This window comes from Carassius auratus, chromosome 11 (assembly GCF_003368295.1).
Source record: "Carassius auratus strain Wakin chromosome 11, ASM336829v1, whole genome shotgun sequence".
Classification (NCBI taxonomy): domain Eukaryota; kingdom Metazoa; phylum Chordata; class Actinopteri; order Cypriniformes; family Cyprinidae; genus Carassius; species Carassius auratus.
Window position 1 is genome coordinate 458,657 of NC_039253.1, and position 24,869 is coordinate 483,525.

The 24,869-nt window shown below is 36.4% G+C and overlaps 1 protein-coding gene across 5 annotated transcripts in view; it reads right to left on the reverse strand.

Annotated features, from left to right (window-relative positions):
• Nucleotides 1-188: 188 nt before the first annotated feature.
• Nucleotides 189-24,869, reverse strand: part of LOC113110640 (microtubule-associated serine/threonine-protein kinase 3-like) — a 41,991-nt gene continuing 17,310 nt past the window's right edge. For 3 of the 5 annotated variants that reach the window (XM_026274759.1, XM_026274757.1, XM_026274761.1), the window contains 19 exons: nt 20,914-21,015; nt 20,692-20,824; nt 20,534-20,604; nt 20,355-20,443; nt 18,764-18,972; nt 12,932-13,070; nt 12,717-12,849; nt 12,445-12,610; nt 12,229-12,330; nt 11,415-11,537; nt 11,114-11,226; nt 10,400-10,563; nt 9,006-9,127; nt 7,609-7,809; nt 6,466-6,692; nt 6,255-6,377; nt 5,060-5,196; nt 4,559-4,740; nt 189-3,737 (listed from right to left, as the gene is read on the reverse strand). In XM_026274759.1, coding sequence (XP_026130544.1) covers nt 2,761-3,737; nt 4,559-4,740; nt 5,060-5,196; nt 6,255-6,377; nt 6,466-6,692; nt 7,609-7,809; nt 9,006-9,127; nt 10,400-10,563; nt 11,114-11,226; nt 11,415-11,537; nt 12,229-12,330; nt 12,445-12,610; nt 12,717-12,849; nt 12,932-13,070; nt 18,764-18,972; nt 20,355-20,443; nt 20,534-20,604; nt 20,692-20,824; nt 20,914-21,015 — 3,513 coding nt within the window. In that variant the 3' untranslated portion in view covers nt 189-2,760. The remainder of the gene's footprint in view (nt 3,738-4,558; nt 4,741-5,059; nt 5,197-6,254; nt 6,378-6,465; nt 6,693-7,608; nt 7,810-9,005; nt 9,128-10,399; nt 10,564-11,113; nt 11,227-11,414; nt 11,538-12,228; nt 12,331-12,444; nt 12,611-12,716; nt 12,850-12,931; nt 13,071-18,763; nt 18,973-20,354; nt 20,444-20,533; nt 20,605-20,691; nt 20,825-20,913; nt 21,016-24,869) is intronic. The other 2 variants (XM_026274760.1, XM_026274758.1) reach the window with 1 other exon arrangement.

The following is a 24,869-nucleotide window of genomic DNA, read 5'->3' on the forward strand; positions in this document are numbered from 1 at the left end:
CCATCTAATGGCATAACACTGTACAGCAACATACATACACACCTTTTCCCAATACTAAATATTCATAAATACTACAGCTATTGTTTATACACGGCCAGATCACAGCCATGCTAATATAAAGCCATATCGCAATCCAACTTAAATTTTTATGTGTAAAATTTTTTTTAAAAGAAAAACAAGTCATGATATTCCCTCTTAACCAGTGAATGATTTATTACAAAACATCATCCTACGAACAGTCAGAACATTAAAAAATATTTATAAAAAGTTTTTTTAATCTTTTTTACAAACACACACCAATAATCAGTAAGTCTTGACAATTCTGGAAAAATGGAAGAAACCAGCAGCACACCAGGATATGTATATGATGGATTTCCAGTGCTGTGAAGCTCTAGTGTGAATGTAAGAGCAGATAGTGACCCCGTCCCGTCTGAACACGATTACACATGACAAACACTTCATCCACTAAAGTCTGTGATTACAGAGGGATAAAAGGTCACAACAGGGTCTGCATAACATGAAATTGTTTGAAAAATTACTGTAATTCCAAAGCTTGGTTATACTTGACCATTAAACACATATTGCACTCAGGATGCCATGCCAATGTGCACTGTGTATTCACTGAACATGCACCATGCAAATGATCGGCTGACAGGCAGAAAAATACGACCTATTCATTTAGACAAACTGGTATTACAATTACAGTAGCCTGATGCAAAAAAAAAAAAAAAAAACCTTACACAGAGGTCGCAATAACAATAAACTTTAAAAATGTTACAAATGTTGAACTTGTGAACATATATTAACACCCGACTGACTGACAACTTCCAGTTGACTGTTGCACCTTCTCATGCAATAAAAATACTGTCCATTAGATTCAAATAACCACATATACAGCTTAGAAAAAGTGTTTTGGAGGGGAGTCATGCATATGAACACAAAAACTTCCAGTCTGACATGTGCAACATTAGAGAGATTTGCCTATTAACAATGACATCAACTGAACTTTAAAAGCATAATCTAACTGAAGCCTCCACCCACTGTCTGAACACATTTGTAATCAAGTTAAAACAGGCCATACAGCTGCCCTCACACAGTAGAAATTCCAATATATGAAAAATGTAAACATTATTCCAAGTACAAAAGCTTGTGAGGACTGCTGACAGCCAACGGTCCATGGAAAACTCAGGATAACGTAGTTTGTTACGCATTGATTTCTTGTAAGAGCACACGCGAGTTAAGTTCTAGTTAGTTTGAAATGTGTGACTGCATGCTTTACCTTTTTTTTTTTTTTTTCAAAGGTGTCTGTGAGCCCGTTCATCTTAGCACCTGTGAAGATTTTTTTTAGGTTGCAGGTAAACATGCAACTCTGGGTGAAATAAATATTCTTATTTTACAGAAAGAATACTTAAGGAAAATTAAATAAAAAAAAATTGTGGGATCTGTGAAAATAACATGCAAAGTTGTGTGAAAAAAAAATGTGCAGAAAGAAATTAAAGACATGCATGAAGAAATAGTGGGAACTGAAAATAACATGCAATGTTTGGTGAAAAAAATTTACAGCATAAATAAAGGAAAATTAAAGACGTATTAAAAAAAAAGGTTGGAACTGTGAAATTACCGTGCAAAGTTGGGTGAAAAAAATGTACAGAAAGAAAATTTAAGACAAAATAAAAGACATGCATTAAAAAAACATGGGAACTGAAAATAACATGCAAAGATGGGAGAATTTTTTTTTTACAGAAAGAGTATTTAAACAAAATTGTAGGCATGCAAAAAAAAAAAAAGTTATAATAATAGTGAGAACTGTGAAAGTATACTTCAAAACTGAATTAATGACATTTGGATGTTAAATAAAATAATACATTTTATAAACTTAAAAATGTAATTTATGAAGCACAGAGTGTCAGGAAAGGAATTTAAAGGGATAGTTCACCCCAAAACTCTCTCATCATGTACTCAACCCCATGATGTTCCAAACCTGAACATAACAGATTATATTTTAAAGAATGCAGGGAACCAGTTTTTGGTTTCCACTTACTCCCATAGTACGGAAAATAAAATACTAAGCAAGTCAATGGGGACCTTCTTCAAAATATCTTTTGGAATTCTTGAAATGACAGATGTTTTTTATTTTTTGGTGAACTATCCCTGTAGTTTAAAATATTTAAAATCTAAATTCACCTTTAAAAAAAAGGACAAATACAATGTCCTGTTTGGTTTGATGCATGAAATCCACAAATACACTATTGGTTTTTTTGGACACCTTGACGAAAATGTCAAGTTACTCGAAGTGCAAATGTTCAGCACAACAGAGCCCTTTTTTACTTCACATGTATCATTTCAAATGCTCTGGAAACGCTTTGAAATGATAAAATAATAGATAACGAGGGTCAAATGACAATTCCATTCAAAAGCTTTTAAAATCACAAAGTTGGTGCAAAAATGAAAAGCTCATGGGAGGATGAAATTAATTTAAGCATTTGCACATTTTCATAGAAAAATCAAGACATTCAGTTTCCCTCCTCAACAAGTTTACACAAGGTGAGAAAAACGTACAAGCAACCGTTAAGTTTTCTTTTTGGCCAACAGTATGTCACCAGTGTACATTATAAATTAAAAAAAGCATAAATATTCCCTGCATAAAACTAGCTTACTTCCATTTGCACACTAATAAAATACTCTACTTGGTCTGCGTGGCAACAAACATCTCAGTGGGTGAGCTGAGAAGCCTGCGGATATGTAACAGTCTTCAGTCATTTATCTCTCTTTCAGTTTGTGTTTATCTGGACTCTGATGCGTTTCCTGCTTCGCTGTCTCGGCGGCTGCTGAGGAGTGTGGGTCGTCTTTGTTGGCAGGATCGCCTCGATTCACAATTTCTTCATCCTCTTGCTCGTCTTCATCTGAGCAAAGCCTCCAGTCATCAGCTTCCTCGCTCTCTGATCCTTGCACGGCGATCTGGGGAACCAGCGGATTCCTCCTCGCCATGCACTCCTCCTCCGACTGCGTCTCACCCATCACGTGCCTGGGCCGTGTGCCAGCGGATGCGGGCGTCTGAGGGGGCATCTGAGGAGCCCGGTCATCCGGCTCGTCAAAGCTCACCTCCTGCACAGCTTCTTGTTTCTTGAAGGAATCTCGACGTTCGCAGAGATTCAGCTTGCGCATTACGACCATCTGCTCCATCCGCTCGCCGGGCCAGTCCCTAAATCTCTGGGCGCAAAGATACCCACCCAGCCTGCTGTGATCCGCCATGTATGTGGCTCCACAGGCCCCCTCGGCCTCGGCTTCTCCCGGGACGTCCACCTCGCAGTGCGGGACCTCCAGCGTGTGTCTGCGGGCTGCGTGGGGCTTTTTGTCAGCAAATAAAGCCCCCGAGAGTTTCTCCGCAGACTGGACTCTCTTTAGCAGAGGGGAACGTGGAGGTTCTGCACTCCGGGGTCGGACCACATGCCGAATGATGGTGGGGGGCGACAGGGTCTTTCCGTGGAAGGAGTGGAGGGTTTTGGAGATGCTGGGTAAGGGAGAGGGGGAGCGCTGAGGGGACAGGGCCTGCGGTGAGGAGGTGCAGGCCAGAGGTGAGGGTGGGATATTGCTGGTGGACTTGCGTCTCCCCGCTTTAGTGTAGCGCTGGTTGCTGAGTTTAGACCCGAGGCCGTGCAGAGAGCTGGGCCGCATTTGGACCACCGGTGAACTGGGAGAGCTGGAGCACGGAGAGGCGTTCTGGGGCAGGCTGGCATCTGAACAGATGGCAATGTTTTATGACAATTTGTAACAAAATACAAATATAAACAGCCTTTTTGCCGTTTTGTAATAAGAGTAAGTAAACTAGAAATTATGTGCATATTATTAAATATTTCTTCAATATAAAGAGAAATATTTTGAATTTCTTTTTAAAAAAAGGTTTGAAAATAAACAAAGCAATCTGCATATTACAATAAACAATATTCGACAACGAAACATTTTTTGCATTTTTCTAATTGAATAATGGAACTAGAAATCTCAAATATTTATTTAACAATATAAAGAGAAATAATATAAATATATGCAATATATTCAACAAAACTTTTTGTCATTTAAAAATCAAATAAGGGAACTAAAACTAGTGCGCAGTCTTACCTTATTTTGCATTTTCTAAACATGTGATTTAGAAATGAGGCAGAATCTTACACATTTCTTTATTTTACAATATAACCAATTAATAAACAAATGAAAATATAATTTAAAGTGTCAAGATATTTCTATATGTCTATCTCCATGTTTTTAAAACATCTACATAATATAATAGCCAAAACATTTACCAAACTTTTTTGCTACTTTCTAATTTAATAAGTGCATTACAAATAATGCCAAATATAAAAATAAAGAAATAGCTCTTCATTTTATCATATAAATAAAAACAGAATTATATTTAATATGATTATAAGAATTATATTTAAAAATAAAAATATTTGAATATTAATTGAATTAGTGAAATTCATCTTATTTTGCCTTTCTTCATTTTATTTAATATTTATCTTATTTTCAAACTTCTTCCATACGTGTTCAGATCATGCCATACCAGCGGTGTGGTCGGGAACGGGGCTCCGGCAGGGTGTTGTGGGTCCGGAGGAAAGGCTGTGTGTGGGAGAGCCTGGCAGACTCTCGCTGGAGGACACGGAGTGATGCAGGCCGGAGGAGAAACTGCGGCTGCTGTGCATGACGGTGCTCTGTTTGGACAGCTTCTTCAGCATACTGCGCCTCCTGGAAGAACGCCAGACATTATTCAGGTTAAAGAAACATTAATGACGGATCTCCATCTCTTGCAAGTGACATCAAACCATATCTGCTAGGACATTAAATATTGTAAATACGGTTTAAAACAAACAATTCAATTTCAGTAATTTGCATCTAATTTGCATTCACTGAATTGTATTATGTATGCAGAAGCGTTATTTATGGAATTATTTTTTCTGCACTCTGCGTATTGGGATTGGCCAATGAAAAAAAAAATTTGTAATAATAATATTATACAAAATGATATGGGAGCTTAAAAAAAAAAAAATTCAAGAGTTCTTCTGACCGGTCCTGACTTTCCTTCCATTTGCTCCTCTTACAGCGGCGAGCCATCTTTCCTTTACAGCTGCGCTTGCGTGCCGGCCCAATCTTTATCGACGTGTCCTCCAGTGCGATGGTCTGCAGGGCCACCTGGTTACCGCTCTGTGTATTGAGAGAACCAGAATGAATGCAAATGTAATCTGACATAATCTTTATTTTGTAGCAAACCATTTTATCGTTTAAAACTTCCTGATATTAAAAAACAAAACTTAGCAATAATGCAATTTGAACTACACAGAACAAAAGATACCTGCAATGGTTTGACTAGCATTAATTTTACTAGCTCAAATTAAATTGCAGATATTGTGAAAAAAATTCCAGATAGTAAAAATCAGTTTTAGAGTTTTACTGCAACTTTGACTACTTATTCTTCATAGAGCAGATATCTATTATGTAATAGACTAGTAAATACTCTTGTTTATTTATATTAGTATATGACTAATTCATTACTATTAGATACTATTTCATATTACCAATTCATTACTATTTTCATTACCATGTTGACATCTGTAATTACATCAGACTACCGTATTTTTCGGACTATAAGTCGCACCAGTCCAAAAATACGTCAAGATGAGGAAAAAAACATAAGTCACACTGGACTATAAGTCGCATTTATTAAGAACCAAGAGAAAGCATTACAATCTACAGGAACAATGAATAGCATAGAGCGCCCTCTCGTGGCTGTAGATGGTAATGTTTTCTCTTAGTTCATGTCAAATTAATTTTGATAAATAAGTCGCACCTGACTATAAGTCGCAGGACCAGCCAAACTATGAAAAAAAGTGCGACTTATAGTCTGGAAAATACGGTAGTAAAACGCTTAGTAAGAATGTATGACTATTTATGATACATAATTTATGTTCAAAGTAGTATAATTTTTATCAGTTTAAAATTGTAAAAAGTACTTTTTTTTTTTTGCATTTTATTTTTGTATTTAATACATTTATTTGTTAACGTCTGTGTCCACTTTCATTTTGTTGTTCCCTAAATTTTATAAAACCAATAAGCCAGTTGAGACTGTGACAACAACAACAACCCTTAGCCATGGTAAAAATCCCTGAAAAGATCAAAACGGTTGTGTTTTCTGTGAAATCCTTCAAATGACAATTTATCTTTGGTCTAGTTCAGTGAATCCCAGCGTGCTTCAGTTCGAATACCTTCAAAAGCAGCTCCATCATCTCTGTGTGCACTAGACCCTGCACTGACTCTCCATTCACATGAGTGATCAGATCACCTGCTCGCAGTCCAGCCTCGTGGCCAGGGCTGCTCTCCTCCACACCCTGACAGAAAGAGCAAGAGCAAGAGCGATCAGAATAACCAGCACCTGTAAAGCTCGGGGTCTGGGTGTAGGAAGGATACTCTGCTCACCGAGACCATGTGGTGTATGGTGTAGATGTCGCTGGTCCCCATGTACACACGAATGGTCTGCAGGGTGAAGCCGTATTTCTTCCCAGAGCTGTGGATGATGATGGGGGGGCGGAGCCTGCTGATGCTGAGTGACAGGTCTCGATTGGGGGAGGAGTCTCGGGATGATGGGTTGGAGGAAAACGATCGAGGGGAAATAGAGTGCGCTTGCAGGCTGCCACCGCCATCATCTGGAGAAATGGGGAAAAAAATAAAAATAATATAGATGTAGGAACTTTTTTAGTTTTGGAATTCTGCCTTTATTAGGACAGGACAGTGTAGAGTTGACGAAAAGTGAAGTGGGAGAGAGAGGGGTGGGATCGGGAAAGGTCCTCGACCCAGGATTCAAACTCGGGACACCCATAGCGCATTTATGTCATTATATGATTCCATCGATTATAAAAAAAAAACAGAAAAATAGCAGAAATGGCACACTCCACAGACAAGAATCCATGAATAGCTTTCGATTAGATCTGAAGGTAAATCATTTATAAGCCTACGCGAATACAGAAGAATTTAGCGTTATCTTTTTAACAACGCTAACTGTTCATTGACACTTTAAAATAAAAGTTTTGATATCCACATATTCAAGAAATCTCAGTGGCTGTAGCATTTCTGTCATAAAGAAATGGGCAAATAATGTTTATTCAATATTAAACAAGGATTAGATTAGAGGTAATTGTCAGGTTGTTGGCACTTTCTGCAGGGATTTGATATAAAACAATGTATATAATTTATTATATTGTTTTATTACATGTATTTGTGTGTATTTGAACACTTTTGTTCAATAAAACTTATATTCTATATATTTTATTTGATTACATATAAACACACACACATACATAAACACACACAGTATGTATTTTGGAAATATTTACATGTATATATTTATATTGATATTAATCTATTTAATATATATTTAAAAAAAAAATCTGAAATGCTGGCTAAAAATGAGTGAATCTAATAGATTACATAATGATGTACGATTTTCATGATGTCATTTGTAATCCGTAACAGACTACAATTTACAAGTAATCTGATCACTCTCTAGCTACGAGGAGAAGAGATATATTTTTCATGACTGCAGTGGTGACTGTGGGCTCTGACCTGGAGTGATGATGAGCGAGAGTGTAGACACTGATGCAGATTTGGGAACTTTGCGTCCTGGTGAGAGCCGATGTCTGTCAGGTGTCTCCAGCTGGTTTCCAAAGCTCTGAGGACTCCCTTGCTCCTTCGGCGATGAGTGTTTCGTTCCTGTGCTGTTGCTACGTAGTCTGATTCGTCGCAGTTTGGATACGACAACTTCAGCTGCAGAAAAAAGGTTTGCATCAAAACACTCCTCCACCCTTGTGAATGAAGCGTTCTTGTATAGTAAATGTGTGCCCTAGCCATGTTCAAATGAATGTCCACCTAAATACAAGTCTGTATAGATAAGCAAATATAGTGAGAGATTCTCTTTCAAAGGGAGGTTTTATAGAAAGGCAAAAAGAGAATAGGATGTAAGGGACCAACATGATAGAATCATGAGAGATCGGAAGCAAACCCTTCAACTCAAACTTCATGTGTATGGTAGAAAACATGCAATGTGGGAAAAAAGCATTAAAAAATACTAAAATTACAAAATTATATATAATAGGGCTACAAGATGGTGGTTAAACATTTAATCAATTATTTTGCTAAAAAATATAAACCACAGATGTTAATCATGATTGTCTTTTTTTTCCTTTCATAGAATTTTTGCACTTTCACATAAGCATAAATCAAAACAGACCTCATAATATTGACGGTTTTTCAGCTTTTTCAATAATGTAGAGAGAGCGTGTGCACATGGTTGCCAGGTTGGGAAGATTACGTATAATCTCTGGGCAAAAAAGTATCCATTTATTATTTTTATGGGAGATTTAAACTGTTGAAATCTAAAATGAAAATGACAATTTTCAGGAAAAATAACGATTATGCTTAATAAATTGAGAGAAGCAGAAATCATGATCCACAGTTCAGCCCTAAAATATAATTCTAAAAACTATTTAATTTAATTAAACTCAATTAATTCCACTGTTACAGATATTTTTACTGAATGCTGAGGTCACGCATGACTCTTAACCAGAAGGATGCTTTGCATTTCCAGTCTCTGGTGTTTCTAGTCAAATTAACGTATATTCTGAGCTGATAATCTAATGTTAAACTTATTAAAGTGTTTTAAAAAAAAAAGCACATAGCTCCATAGCACCATGACCGTAAAGGACCTCAAGGTTTAATGAGTGCGTGGATGAGACGAAGCTGCCGACATTAGCCACATTAAAAAACAGATGGGCACTATTTGAATCCGTAATGGTTGCGTTCATTGTTTACTCAGGAAAAAGGTCTATACTGACAAACGCTGGATGGATGCATGATGGATGCTCTCAAGTTGCTCACTGGCAGGTTCTGTGAAATTTGTGAAGGCCAATAAATTTGATGACATAAATCTCATAGAATGTGTCAGATTCTGAGGCTCAGCTTACCCTCGTCGTCTGTGGAGAGGGCGAATCGAGGCATGGCCTCCAGGCTGTGTGTGCTGCTCACCACTAGGGGGCTCACCGCTCGCTCAGGCTGAGAGGAGCTGGAGGAAGTGCGAGGGCGCAGACTGGAAGACATCAAACACACTTTCAGACTGCTGGAAAATAACATCTACTGTGACTGAGCCACAAACATCAAAACAATATACTAACATTATATACTACTGCTAATGCAATTCTAGATTGGGTATACCGTTTTGCAACCATAAGAAACATTTTCATTTAAAGTGAACCAAAAAAAGAAATACATTTTATATTTCTACATCTATATCTAACTATCTGTCTATATATGTGACTCTAGAGCACAAAACCATGTCTTAAGTCGCTGGGATGTGTTTTTAGCAATAGCCAAAAAAACATTGTATGGGTCAAAATTATCAATTTTTTTCTTTTTTTTTTTAAATCATTAGGATTAAGTAAAGATCATGTTCCATGAAGATATTTTCTAAATTACATCAAAACTATATTTTTGATTAGTAATATCCATTACTAAGAATTAATTTGGACAACTTCAAAGTAGATTTTCTCAGTACCGCTATTTAGAATATTTTTTGCACCCTCAGATTCCAGATTTTCATATAGTTGTGTCTCAGAGAAAATATTGTCTGATCCTAACAAACCATACACCAATGGAAAGATTGTTTATTCAGCTTTCAGATGATGCATAAATCTCAATTTAGAAAGAAATTACACTTAAGACTGTTTTTGTGGTCCGAGTCACATATATACACATCATTTAGTTCAACTTGTACTAAAATTAAAAAATAAAATAAATATGAGTAAATAAATATGAATATACAGACAAAACAACCAAATGTTAATAATTTTTACAAGTAAAAATGCAATTTGACCTAAGGTCATCTTAATTTGATTACTCAATTACATTTTTATCATTGTCGCATTTTAACTAGTCTAAATTAAGTCGCAGAATTGCTGAAAATAAAAATACAATTTTTAGACAAAATTTTATTTTAGATACCTGCTGTTAACTTATTAGTCAAAATTGCCTTCCACATAACTTTGGTTAAAATACCAGACATCTGTAATGCAATTTTTTGAAGTAATTCATACAGAAAGTATCTACAATATTTGACAAGTGCATATTCTAAAATTTTTGTAATAAAAAATACAAAATCCAATAGTTTAGAAATAAAATGAAACCATAATTTAAAATATTAATTCAAATCTACAATAGTACCAATAGTGATGAATGAAAACTGACTGTAACATACACAACATATATAGTTTATTTTTCTGTATTGTGTATAACATGTTCTATTCGATTGTAATGACATGTCAGTTTTTTGAGTGAACTGATTTCTTTATTCGTCTTTTCCTACCTTGCCCTCTGAGCCGAAAGCCTCTTGTCTCCAGTGGAGGCCTGCCGCTGGATCTCTCCATGTGAGTGAGTGTCCCTGCCGTCCTCCAGCTCTTCACTGTGACTGCGGTCAGAGGAGAAGCTCAGGTTGGATGGGGTGGCCAGGTGCTCGGTGCTGCTGTACACCTACAGAAATGTGCATAAGAAATGTCAGAGAGAAAAAAAAAATATCAAAAAATGTAACTAAATTGTGACCCTGGAGCACAAAACCAAGTGTAAATTTTTTCAAAATTGGGTTTTATACATAATTTGAAAGTTGAATAAATAAGCTTTCCATTGGCGTATGGTTTGTTATGATAAGACAATATTTGTCCAAGATGCAACTATTTGAAAATCTGGAATCTAACGGTGCAAAAAAAAAAATATTGAGAAAATCACCTTTAAAGTTGTCCAAATGAAGTCTTTAGCCATGCATATTGCTAATCAAAAATGAAGTTTTGATATATTTATGGGAGGAAATTAACAATATATCTTCATGGAACATGATCTTTACTTAATATCCTAATGATTTTTGGCATAAAAGAAAACTATAATTTTGACCAATACAATCTATTTTTGAATATTGCTACAAAAACACCCAAGCGACTTAAGACTGGTTTTGTGCTCCAGGGTCACAATTAAAAAAAATCAAACTACAATTTAAAAAAAAAGTGTGCAGACAGCTGAAGGAGCCAACCTTGCTGAAACGATTTGACCAAGAGGAAAACCCTCGTATTTCTAGGGAAGACTCTTCATCATTAGTTTCATCATCTTCATCAGAGGCCAAATGATGGTAGCGTTCAGATCGAGCTGCATGGGGGGAAAAAAGAAACAAACAAAAAAGGATTTAGGGAGTAATAGGCAAGTACAATGAAGACATAATAACAGCATCTCAGTGCACACGCCGCAAGAATGAGCTGACATTTCCAGAGCGCTTCGCTCCAGGCCTTTGTGAAGCTCACCGAATCTCCACCCTGTGCTGAATTAGTGAGACTCACTGTCAAAATAACTAGTGTCGTCTTCGGCCTCCAGCTGAGGGATGAACTCGGCTTTCTGACGCAGGAGTCCGTTCCAGTCCAGACCACTGAAGAACATGTGCTGCTTTACTTCTGGAGCCCCACCTACAAACACACGTGAATACATCAAATCTGAACACAGCTCACAGAAAACTCTTGAATGATTTTTGCATGATTTTTGATCTAATTTATCTAAACATTTATTTTGAACTTCAATTAGTCATTTATTTTTACGAGGTAAAGTTGGTTTTTCATACAATATTAATTGTATTTTCATGACCATTTTTGTCAATTTGCCGAAGCAAAAAAAATATTTTATATAAAAAAATATTTATAATTTAATTCATATTTTTAATTTAATTATTTTTAAATTATATATATATATATATATATATATATATATATATATATATATATATATATATCATACAAAATCATTTTTACATTTTTTTTATATATATAATAAAAATTCATAATATATAAAATTCTAAAATTAAATAAAAATTACAAATTATAAAAAATAAATGTATACTTATAAAAAAAAAATCTAAAATATAATTGACTAATTTTAAAAAATATATAATTGATAAAAATTCTAAATTAAAAACAGCTAGATAAATTTGTTGAAGTGCAGAACGATGTGTTTTATCAGCTTTGTTTCAATACATGCTCTTTTATTAAAAATACACTTATGAACCTTTGGAAAAAATAACGAGATAATTATACCTAGTTAACGTAATTACACTAAAGAGGTTTTTTAACAATTCCTATCGGCTACAAATGAATGTCGAAGCACCTCTTCCAAGCCTCTCCTGTGGGTTTTGGTTCAGTAATCGTGTGATCAAGTCCTGGGCGTCTACAGGAAGGGCATCGTCTCCATCTGGCCAGATAATCTCATCTGCATAAGGAACACAGTGTATCAAATCCTTTCATGGCATGGTTTCATTTTAAACCAGTTGGTAAAGCTTCCTGATCCTTTAATGGTATCTGTGTCCTGTTCATCTGAACTCACCACTCACAACCTGTCCAAAAAGCTCTTCTGGTGTGTCTCCGAAGAACGGCACACATCCCACCAGAAACTCGTACAGGATGACGCCCATGGCCCACCAATCGACAGGCTTCCCGTAGCCCTGCCGCAAGATCACTTCTGGAGCAATGTACTCCGGGGTGCCACAAACCTACGAATACAACAAATAAAACAATGCAAAACGAAGACAGATTCTATATTAATATCAATAAAGTGTATTGAAAATTAGCATAGATTGAGTATTAGTTCTTGCCCACCTGCTTATCGATAAACTCCCTAGTGTCTTTCTCAATGTGGCCCTCGTACAGATTAGTTGTCATGTTCATGAGGCCGATTTTGGAGAGCCCGAAGTCAGTGAGTTTAATATGTCCCATTGAAGTGATCAAGAGGCTGCGAAGGGTTAACAGAACTGGTAAACAACAGTTACACTGACATACGCTTGCATGAATGAAGTCTGCAGTTCTTTTCTCACTTGTCTGGTTTGAGATCTCTGTGCACAATGCCATAACTGTGGAGGTACTCCAGCGCTAGAACCGTCTCCGCAAAGTACATCCTGGTCATTTCCACAGGAAGTGGCCCCATGTTCTTAAGCAGAGTGGCACAGTCACCACCTGGAGATCACATCAGCCCAGACATATTTATATGAGCAACATACACATACACATGTATTATTAATAATTTATGTTAGCATTTGAGCAATGCTAACACTTTACTCAAAGCCTTTATGTATAATGCATAATAAACATATTTGTAATCTATTATGTAATGCATTATATCTTTCCATAAATAATGGTAACCACAGTTAAAACGCATCATAATATTAGAAATTTTGCTTGTCATGTTTTAATGCATTACACTTTCTTAATAAATAGATGTACAGGTATTAAGAAAAACAGTAATATTGTGACATACTGCAATTAAAAACAATGCTTTTCTATTTTAATATACTTTAAAATATAATTTATTTCTGTGATGCAAAGCAGAATTTTCATCATCCATTTCTCCAGTCTTCAGTGTCACATGATTCTACAGAAATCAGTCTAATATGCTGATTTATTATCAATGTTGATATAATATTTTTTGGAAGCTGGGGTACTTTTTTCAAGATTCTTTGATGAATAAAAAATGAAAAATGACAGCATTTTATCTTTTCTAACAATATAGACCTTTACAATCACTTTTGATCATTTTATCACATGGATATATATTTTTTCCAAAAAGAAATACTGCCCACAAACTTTTGAACAGTGATGTATATTGTTACAAGAGATTTCCATTTCTACCGACCATCCAGAGGAGAAGGACCTTAGTCACTGAATAAAACTATTTAAATGTATATATATAAATGTCTATATTCTCTTTGTGAGCTTTGACTGTTCATATGACAATATTCGTTTAAAAGATACGTTTACAGGTTATATTTGAGTTCTGTTGCCTTAAAAGCTGGAATACACAGCACAATTTAAAATCCAGATTTTTTATAACGTTAGGCATCAAACACAGAAAAAAAAACTGTCCATAGACCCTTTTCACATGATGTCATACAACTTCCATTCTGACGTGAAACAGGGTACTATTACCTCCACCACACAGTTACCAAGTCCAAGTATTAAACGTGACTTTGGGCTTTTTATTTTGTAAAGTTGCGTGTAAAAATCCAGGTCACCGGTGGTGGTTTTTTGGGCTTATATGTATATTTATATATATATATATATATATATATATATATATATATATATATATATATATATATATATATATATATATATATATATATATATATTAGGGGTGTAACGGTTCACAAAATTCACGGTTCGGTTCGATACGATACACTGATGTCACGGTTCGGTTCGGTTCGGTTCGATACGTTTTAGATACAGCAAAATGTAAAAACATCTCAACTTTTCAGAATGCCGCAAGCGCACCGCGGGTCATGTGACAAGAACCAACCAATCAGCTTCATCCTTTCCCGTAACAACGTTGAGAGCTCAGCCAAGATGAAGGATCAGCTGATCATAGTTGTATATGGATTGCAATTTTGAAATAAATTCAGTAGCAGAGCTACTGCAAGCGATTTTTAGAGCTGCAAATCCATTTATCCTTCGGTGAAATTTCCGCGTCTCATGGAGAGAGCACGTCATTGTTGCTTAGCAAAGACAGACGCCTCATGAGCGCTTCTGCCCGAGCGCTTTGGAAAGGAGGAGAAAGACGCGCTTAGCGTTTTCCATGCGTTTTTAGGCACGATATGTGAACGGCCCCTAAGGCGCTCGCTCACTCAGCACGCGCTGAAGGCTCGTTGCAAAATGTCTAATGCATTTAACAGACCAGAAATATAAGATCCTAAAATAACCAACAGGTCTGGTGTTTGGGTTGGATTCCCTGTAAGCTATAGTGTCTAAATGCTGCAGGGATAGTTTGCTGCGTGCATGTTTCTCCTTTTTTTCGTCTTTTCCCAGATAGTACTGACGCATATATCCCAGATATTCCCGCTGGTGTTTTTTTTTTTTTTTTTTTTTTTGTAATCCCGCTGGTGTACCCTGTCATGTTGCAGATGCGACATACCGTTGTTTTTTTATCCACCACTCTCTTGCCATCACCATTATAGCTTAAAGGGAATCCAAAGTGCACCCAAACACCAGACCTGTTGGTTATTGGAGGATCTTCTCATTTCTAGTCTGTTAAACGCATTGGCTATTTTGCAACGAGCCTTCAGCGCGTACTGAGTGAGCGAGCGCCTGCTGAGTAGCCTAACATAAACATATAAGATGGTGTTTTTTTCTTCTTCGGGAGTGTCAGGGGCGTTGCCTGTTACGTTGTTTGGGTTATTGGGCTACCTTGTTGAACGCATATCATTATATTTCTTTCTCTCTCTTTTTTTTTTTTTTCAAATATAATTAATTACTCCAACGAACCGTTCGGTATACATAATGCGTACCGCGTACCGAACCGAAAGCGTCGTACCGAACGGTTCAATACGAATACGCGTATCGTTACACCCCTAATATATATATATATATATATATATATATATATATATATATATATATATATATATATATATATATATATATAAAAAAATGGTTTGCTTGTTAAGGAAATTTGACAAGCAACTTTGTTTCTTTATTTATGTTCACTGTATTCTATTCTCCAATGCATTGAATGACACTGTCTCCTCACAGTTAATAGCCAACCAGTGCAATAATAAAAGTCCTGCAGCGTAATTTGCCAAATATTCCTCCCCCTCATTGGAGAAAAATCATGTTCGAAAGCACTTTACAAAAGAAAATGCCTTTTCATTCAATATATTTATGTAGCTACTGCCAAAGACTAGGAGATTTTGGTACTGCTTAATACAGCGCCTGTAGACTATATACACGAATAAAGTTCAACAAAACAAGCTTGTACTATTTAAATATCAATAAAATGGGGTCTATATTTTTCTGCTTTATTTTTAAAAAAACATTACAGAATATAATTCATAAATGAATAATAAATATATTAAGTTTACATAAAATGCTTTTACAGTGTAAATAAATATTTGTGTTTATTATAAACCGCAGAGCAGCTGTTTTTTTTTTTTAGATATCACTGCATATGGTCTCAAAATAAACAAAATACAAATGATCATATCACAATAATCATTCACAAAGAAAAAGAGTATACATGTAAAGTCAAATTAAACAGAGGAATTAAAGGCGGTTGACGACGGTCCTTCTGGCATTGTTTCAATATAAATATAAAGTGGTTTTATTTTTAAACTGGATAATATCAGGGTTCTTTTCAGAATGCTTGCATTTATGCATGCAAAACTTCCCTTAATATGAGAATATTTATACAGTATTGTTCAAAATAATAGCAGTACAATGTGACTAACCAGAATAATCAAGGTTTTTAGTATATTTTTTATTGCTACGTGGCAAACAAGTTACCAGTAGGTTCAGTAGATTGTCAGAAAACAAACAAGACCCAGCATTCATGATATGCACGCTCTTAAGGCTGTGCAATTGGGCAATTAGTTGAAAGGGGTGTGTTCAAAAAAATAGCAGTGTCTACCTTTGACTGTACAAACTCAAAACTATTTTGTACAAACATTTTTTTTTTCTGGGATTTAGCAATCCTGTGAATCACTAAACTAATATTTAGTTGTATGACCACAGTTTTTTTCTGTGTGGCATGGAGTCAACCAACTTGTGGCACCTCTCAGCTGTTATTCCACTCCATGATTCTTTAACAACATTCCACAATTCATTCACATTTCTTGGTTTTGCTTCAGAAACAGCATTTTTGATATCACCCCACAAGTTCTCAATTGGATTAAGGTCTGGAGATTGGGCTGGCCACTCCATAACATTAATTTTGTTGGTTTGGAACCAAGACTTTGCCCGTTTACTAGTGTGTTTTGGGTCATTGTCTTGTTGAAACAACCATTTCAAGGGCATGTCCTCTTCAGCATAGGGCAACATGACCTCTTCAAGTATTTTAACATATGCAAACTGATCCATGATCCCTGGTATGCGATAAATAGGCCCAACACCATAGTAGGAGAAACATGCCCATATCATGATGCTTGCACCTCCATGCTTCACTGTCTTCACTGTGTACTGTGGCTTGAATTCAGAGTTTGGGGGTCGTCTCACAAACTGCCTGTGGCCCTTGGACCCAAAAAGAACAATTTTACTCTCATCAGTCCACAAAATGTTCCTCCATTTCTCTTTAGGCCAGTTGATGTGTTCTTTGGCAAATTGTAACCTCTTCTGCACATGCCTTTTTTTTAACAGAGGGACTTTGCGGGGGATTCTTGAAAATAGATTAGCTTCACACAGACGTCTTCTAACTGTCACAGTACTTACAGGTAACTCCAGACTGTCTTTGATCATCCTGGAGGTGATCATTGGCTGAGCCTTTGCCATTCTGGTTATTCTTCTATCCATTTTGATGGTTGTCTTCCGTTTTCTTCCACGTCTCTCTGGTTTTGCTCTCCATTTTAAGGCATTGGAGATCATTTTAGCTGAACAGCCTATCATTTTTTGCACCTCTTTATAGGTTTTCCCCTCTCTAATCAACTTTTTAATCAAAGTACGCTGTTCTTCTGAACAATGTCTTGAACGACCCATTTTCCTCAGCTTTCAAATGCATGTTCAACAAGTGTTGGCTTCATCCTTAAATAGGGGCCACCTGATTCACACCTGTTTCTTCACAAAATTGATGACATCAGTGATTGAATGCCACACTGCTATTTTTTTGAACACACCCCTTTCAACTAATTCAACTAATTGCCCAATTGCACAGCCTTAAGAGCGTGCATATCATGAATGCTGGGTCTCATTTGTTTTCTGAGAATCTACTGAACCTACTGGTAACTTGTTGGCCACGTAGCAATAAAAAAATATACGAAAAACCTTGATTATTCTGGTTAGTCACATTGTACTGCTATTATTTTGAACAATACTGTATATTTTGTGTTCGTGTAATCTTTCCCATAGTAAATAAAATTTACTGCTGTACTCACTATTACAATCATCACAGCAACAAATAAAATAAATTAAATTATCCAGGGGATGACATAAACCGAAATAACAAATGAAATGGTTTTAAGTATATATTTCCAAATCAAATAATATTATAAATCTGAAAGCAATCTAACGTTGCTACAGTTGCTGCAAGCTAGCCTCCAAACCATCTGATGCAGAATATCATTCACAAAAGAACTCGGCTATAAGATGTGGAGGAAATCTTATCTTCATATGAAACATTAACATTATTATTAGTATTATTAACTCCACTGTACTAAAGAGTGTTCTTTATGAGTTTTCGATGAGCTGAGAGACAACAGGAAACCTGGTGTGTGTGTGTGTGTGTGTGCGCAAGATAAGTGTGAGACAGAAATGTTATTTTAGTTTCTTACGACATCCTGGCTTCTTAGAAAATTATTTGCATTAAATTCTCAGAAACTCATCTGGATGTTTGCCTCTTGGTCGCACTCTGCAGTCACCTAGGATGTCTGTTGAACTTTTCTTGCAAGAAAATAAATATTCAGAAGACTTTTTCCTAAGAAGTCTCCGGTGTAAAGGTATAACAGAAGTAGAGATACATTGAGGATCACACATTACCAGACTTAAAGTCCTTCCGATCACAACAAAGTCACGCAGAAACATGTTTGATATCCTCTGACCGGATGGAATCACAGTCAGAGTCGTAGAAACAAGATTTTCAATGGAACCCGTTAACTAAAATCTACAGACTCGCTCTGACTTTCATTAACTTTTAACCGTGGCTTAAAAATGTTGTGTAGCGTAGCCCTTACCTTCCACGTACTCCATGACCATGCACAGGTGTCTGCGGGTCTCGAAGGAGCAGAACATGCTGACCACAAAGGGATTCTCTGCAAATGTCAGGATATCTCGCTCCACAAACACCTGCTGGATCTGGTTCCGCAGAATCAGGTTTTGTCGGTTGATCTTTTTCATGGCAAACCGTTGCCGAGTTTCTTTATGCCTCACCAGATACACAGCCCTGCAGGAGAAATGGAGAACATAGCAGTAGGATGCTTGGGTAATGTTCTGGGAGCTTCCTGACCTTGAAGACACAGAGCACTAATTCTTGAGAGATTGAATAAAACAGCTACAAAATTTAGTTTTCACTAATTTAGTTATTAAAAGGATAGTTCACCCAAAAATGAAAATTCTATCACAATTTGCACAATTCCTCAAGCTATTATTCCAGAAGTTATTATGAAGAGTGTGGTAACCAAACAGTTTCTGCTCGCCATTGATTTACATAGTAGTTTTTTTTACCCAAAACAATGGTAGTCAATGGGAACCTGTAACTGTAAGATTACAAACATTCTTCAAAATATCTTCTTTTGTGTTCAACAGAAAGAAGATATTCATATAGGTTTGGAACAACAGGAGGGTGAGTAAATGAGGACATTTTTTTTATTTTTGGGAGAACGATCCCTTTTAATTGCCAACATTTCCTAATCAGAAGAAACTAATCAGAAGATCACTAGAATCTTCTTAACACAAATGTACTACATTGACTTTCAGAATTATGACATTGCATTTTCAGACATAAACCCATCTACCCCCAGACTGTAACTCAATATTTTCCTTTACATATTCTAAGAAACTGTGCTAAAAAATTGTTTAATTATTAGCTACTTTGCCTCAGTTTAACTTTTCTTCACCAGCTACTGCCAACATTTTTTATTATTTCCACAAAATAATCATGACCCCCATAATATTCTGTTGAATGAATATCTTAACATGCATTATGCCAATGTTTTATAGCTTCATGCATTTTTTTTTAATCAACACTTGATTGAGTAGTACTCTCGTAAGTGGCGGCGGAGACTGACCTGAAGTGAAGAGATTGTTGAATAAAGTTGTAATTTTTGTTTTCTTTGCACACAAAAAAGGTATTCTCATGCTTCATAAATTCACAGTTGAACCACTGATGTCAAATGGACCATTTTAAAAATGTCTTTACTAAGTTTCTGGGCCTTGAACGTGGTAGTTTCCATGTGGTCTACGTAGGTTCAGAAAGCTCTCGGATTTCATCAAAAATATCTTTATTTGTGTTCCAAAGATAAACAAAGGTCTCATGAGTTTGGAACGACATGAGGTTGAGTAATTAATGACAGATTTTGCATCTTTGGGAGACCTATCATTTTAAGTAGGTCCTGTTGGCAGCTAGCAAAACCAGAAAAAGAAACTGCCTTCGTGATTGTAACAATAAACCATCCTCCAGTTCAGGAGCCTGTTTTGTCGGGATTTAAAAGCTATAGTAAGCTAGAATGATTAATAAAGCTGGGTTTTCATTCAAATCATGTTTTGCCCTTATGCCTTTCTATAGTAATCACTTTTTTACCTGTAGTCATGATGTGATTTGCTTACCCATAAGCCCCATTGCTGATGAGTTTAATAGTCTCAAAATCACTCTCCTGTGGTTTTCTTCGTAGTGGTGTGGGTAAAGATTTATTCTGCTGTAAGCAACAGGAGATGTATCGTTAGCGACGTCTTATGAAATCTAGCAAGGCTATTTAATGCTTCAGCTCTTTTTGAGGTGCATTTACCTCCGTGGATTCTTCCGAATCGACCGTGAGTGTGGGGCCAGAGTCATACTGCTCCTCGAGCTGAACCACTTCTGTCAAAAGAGATGAAGGACACAACAACATGAGCCTGAGAGAAACTGACATGCTTTCAAAACAAAACCACCACAAGATAATCGCACCATCAAGGGGATCTCGGTTGAGTCCTAGCTGGCTGATTATGTAGCGGGGAATATCGGTTTTGATGCCTTGGCCGACTTTGGCGTGTCCTTCTGCGGCCTGCAGAAGATGGTAAAACTCCTCAGGGTCAAACTCCTAGGGAAGTGAAAATCAGGAGCACAGTTTTGGGAATGTCAAGAGCGTTAGGAATATTCACCGTGGATCAGTGGAGTGCAGAATCTCACCAGACACTCCAGCAGTCGTGCGGGTCGTGAGATGATGATGAGGATCTTCTTCACCAGCTGGGTGATTACTGAAACCTCCTCACTCTCGGAGCGCTCCAGAGCCTAAGCGAGACATACACAGTCTGTTACAGGGATACCGCATGTCTTGATCTACTGAAATAGTTTTGAGTCGTGTGTGTGATATATATAAAATCGTTACGATCACATGAACTACCAACGTCAGTTGCATTGCTTTAATGCTATTCATAAACCCTCGTCTCTGGCCTCATGGGATAGTAATGAGTTGTGCATTTCAGTTTGCCATCAGAAGTAGTAGGTCAACTGCATACTTTTTGCATTCTGTTCTTCAAATAATATATATATGAATTGAGATGTACTATACTCTTGGCATACAGTTTTTTTTGCATTCTATTTAGTACAAAGTGTATAATTTTCAACAAAGCGATAGTTAGTGATGCAATGTAATTTCGGTAAACGCAAATATTTGAAATTCAACTCCCTAACCAAAACAACTAGCACTTATATTTCGCAAAAAAAGGAAAACGGAATTATATTATATAGCATATAAAGTGTAGAGTTATTTTTTTCCCTATCTTGCTAAAAAGATATGGACCGTGAATGGTTTTCCTGAGGTAAATATTACGTTTTTAGCTCACAGCAAAATTTTTTAGCTTTTAGATAATTTTTACAATATTCATATTTTTGACAACAATAAGGGGGATGAATTTAGAGTTGCAGCATCTTGTTCTTCTGCAGTTTTAATGGCAGGTGGCAAACCAGGGTAAAAGCTTTTATTTCTGCCACCTACTGGACTGGATGACACATGTGGGAAAATAGAGGTTTGCATGATTTGACTTAAAAATTATTAAACATTCCAGATTACAGCTTTAAACTACATAAACTATTGACAGAATTTGTAATTTTGGGGAGAGCGGTCCCTTTACGTAAAAAGAGATATTGTTAAATATTATTACAATTCAAAAGAACTGTTTTCTATTTGAATATATTTTAAAATGTATTTTATTCCTTTGATGCAAAGCTGAATTTTCAGCATCATTAAAGTTCCTTCGGAGATCATTTGAATATGCAGATTTGCTGCTCAAGAAACATTTCTTATTATTATCAATGTTGAAAACCATTGTGCGGTTTCATATTTTTTATGCAAACTGTAAAACTTTTTTAGGATTCTTTGATAAAGTTCAAAAGAACACCATTTATTACATTTATTATTAACACCATAAAAGTTTTTGCTGTCACTTTTGATCAATTTAATGGAACCTTTTCTCAAATTTCTCTTTTTAAAAAACCATTGAATTAAAAGAGTCAGAGAGAGGGTGGAAAATAATTCAGCAGCATACTGTGCGCTGATCATCAGATACACAGAAGATGACTGTATCCGTTCTGAACACTGGACAGTATTTGGCGAAGTGACTGGAATGTTATTTCTTGCTTGTTCAGGGGAATCTGTGGCTTGTGGGATGTGGAAGTGGGAAGAAATGAGCCACTTGTGCAAGTCAACCTTAGCCTGAAGAATTTAAATCAACTCTGTGTACACAACAGTATCTGGATTTTAGATGCAATAGATAGCAAAATATGAAGGATGTGAAAGACATATTCAAATATCATAAACATAAGCATCTGTAAAAGAATGCATAAAAACATTTTTAATCTATCTTGAGCTGCTGTCTCCTCACGTAAGGAGAAAAGCAGAGTAAACAAAGGATGACGCTCGGTCAGACGAAAAACTAAAATGACTGAACTTTTATGCATTTGATGAAGCAGAACAAATTGAGGGAGACATGCTATCAAATCAGCATTAAAGATGTGATAAGATGTGTGACTCATGTTTCACAGAAAGTCAAAATGCCACTGCAAGAGGGTTTGAGGGAAACAAGGATGATTCGAACTCGGCACCAATCCGTCACATCAAAACAATTAACCATTTCCTTTTTTAGCACTGTAGCCAGCGAGTCTCTTTCCGTCATAAGATTGCAGCACAGACTCGACTGTGACTTGTGCCCTTTCAGCACAGAGCTTTATAATGATGCCCAGCTGCAAGCTGTCCTTACTGTTCACATGTGGAAATTCAACATCTAATTATGATTGGGATTCCATTTGTGACATTTCATGATAATTCATGAAACCGATAATAAACAGTTCAATATGATGACAAATTAGTATAATAAATTATTTTGTTATTAACTACAGTGGTGTCTTAGTATGTAAAACAATTTTTTTCCAACATTTTAAAACAAAAAAAATACAAATTTAATCAATGATAACAATTTTATTAAAAGTTAAAACTGATTCTGCACCATACTGAAAATATAAATGCATTTGTTTCTGGAATGATCTGAAATGTGCTGCGATTTCTAATTCAAAGTTATTTATATTATAAAACTAAATGTCAAGAACACAGATTACAAAAATTTATGCTGAATAAGAGCTTAATGAGCCCAAATTATTTGTGCAGTACCTTTTACACCAGTATAGACCGATATTTGTCATTTTTTAATACATCGGCCGATATCCGTGCTTAGTAGCGCCGATTTAAAGTCAGGCACGTCGGCGGGCAGCCCCGCGTTATTGGCGCGGTGGAAAGTGCTGCTGCAGCCACTGCATGTAAAGCACCCCGAGCCAAAACTTTTGGAAGATTCAAAAACAGACCTTCGAGATAAAGGTAGTCAAAGAATTTCACTCTGTAAATGGGGTGGAGAAGTTGTCAGCTCTCACAAACACTGCAGCGTGATTGAGTGCTCTGTTACTCCGCCCCGCTCACAGACAGCACCGCGCTCGGAGAGACAGCTGTCCTGGAGCTGCCCAGAACGGTGAATGACATTTGTTCGGAAGCATGGTTTGATGCAGACAATAACCAGTTTTCCATCCAACTCATTTGTATTTAGGGATGTCAATATTTGATAATTTCCATGATCGATTGTCGTTTAAATTAACGATCAAGTAATAATCTTAATGCTGCAAAATGCGTCTGCAGCGGTATTATTATTATGTGCAAAAGCCACTTGGAAAAAAAGCTTTCTCACCTGAATTAAAGGGGGTTTTAGTATGAATAAAATGCTAGTAGCAGGACTGTAAAATGAATAAATGTGATTATGATCGTTTGATAAAATGAAGAGAGCGCGCCATACGTTTGAGATCATTTTACTTTGCTGAATGTTTCCTGTAAAGGAGACCGCTGAATGTGCCTCTTTAAATGGTTTCGTGGTGCTCGTTGTTGTATTTTGAAACGCAACTGCAATGTTTTCAAATGACACTATAGTAGTGGTGCAACGGATCATCATTGATCCGTGATCCATTCCGATCAATATCTTCAGTTCGGCATACGCGTGACCCGCGGATTGATTTATGAAAAAAAAATAATAATAAGTTGCGCATGTTCAGTCCACACTCAGTGATAATGCCGAGTGGAGGAGCTTGAACGCCCCACGCATTTTGGCTTCCCTGTCAGATATAATGATGAAGGAAAGAGGTTAGAGTGAAAAGATTGTGCCAGATCTTTATGAACAGGAGAAAAAAAAAGTTGTGGATAAACTATCCCGAGCATCCTCTGTTGCGCTCACAATAGAGGGGTGGACGTCCAGGGGGACGGAGAGCTCTGTGACGATAACTGCTCACTTCATCACAGCAGACTGGGAGATGAGAAGTCCTTATTATTATGTTAAAAAGAAGATATTATGCCATGTGCACTAAGTCCATACGAGGACAAGCGTTGAGTAGACTAGATTTATTTGGAGGTTATTGCTCACGTCTCGTTCTGCACATATCGAAATGTTTCCATATTCGCAATGTATTTGAATGTTAAACTATAATATTTATTTTAATGTAAACTAGACGGAAAAAATCATCCTCTTCACATGAGCAAAAACGTCCTTGGCATAACAGCAGAGTGGAGCGGTATACGGTGTATTTAAACTGACCAGTGTAACTTTTTAAATGTT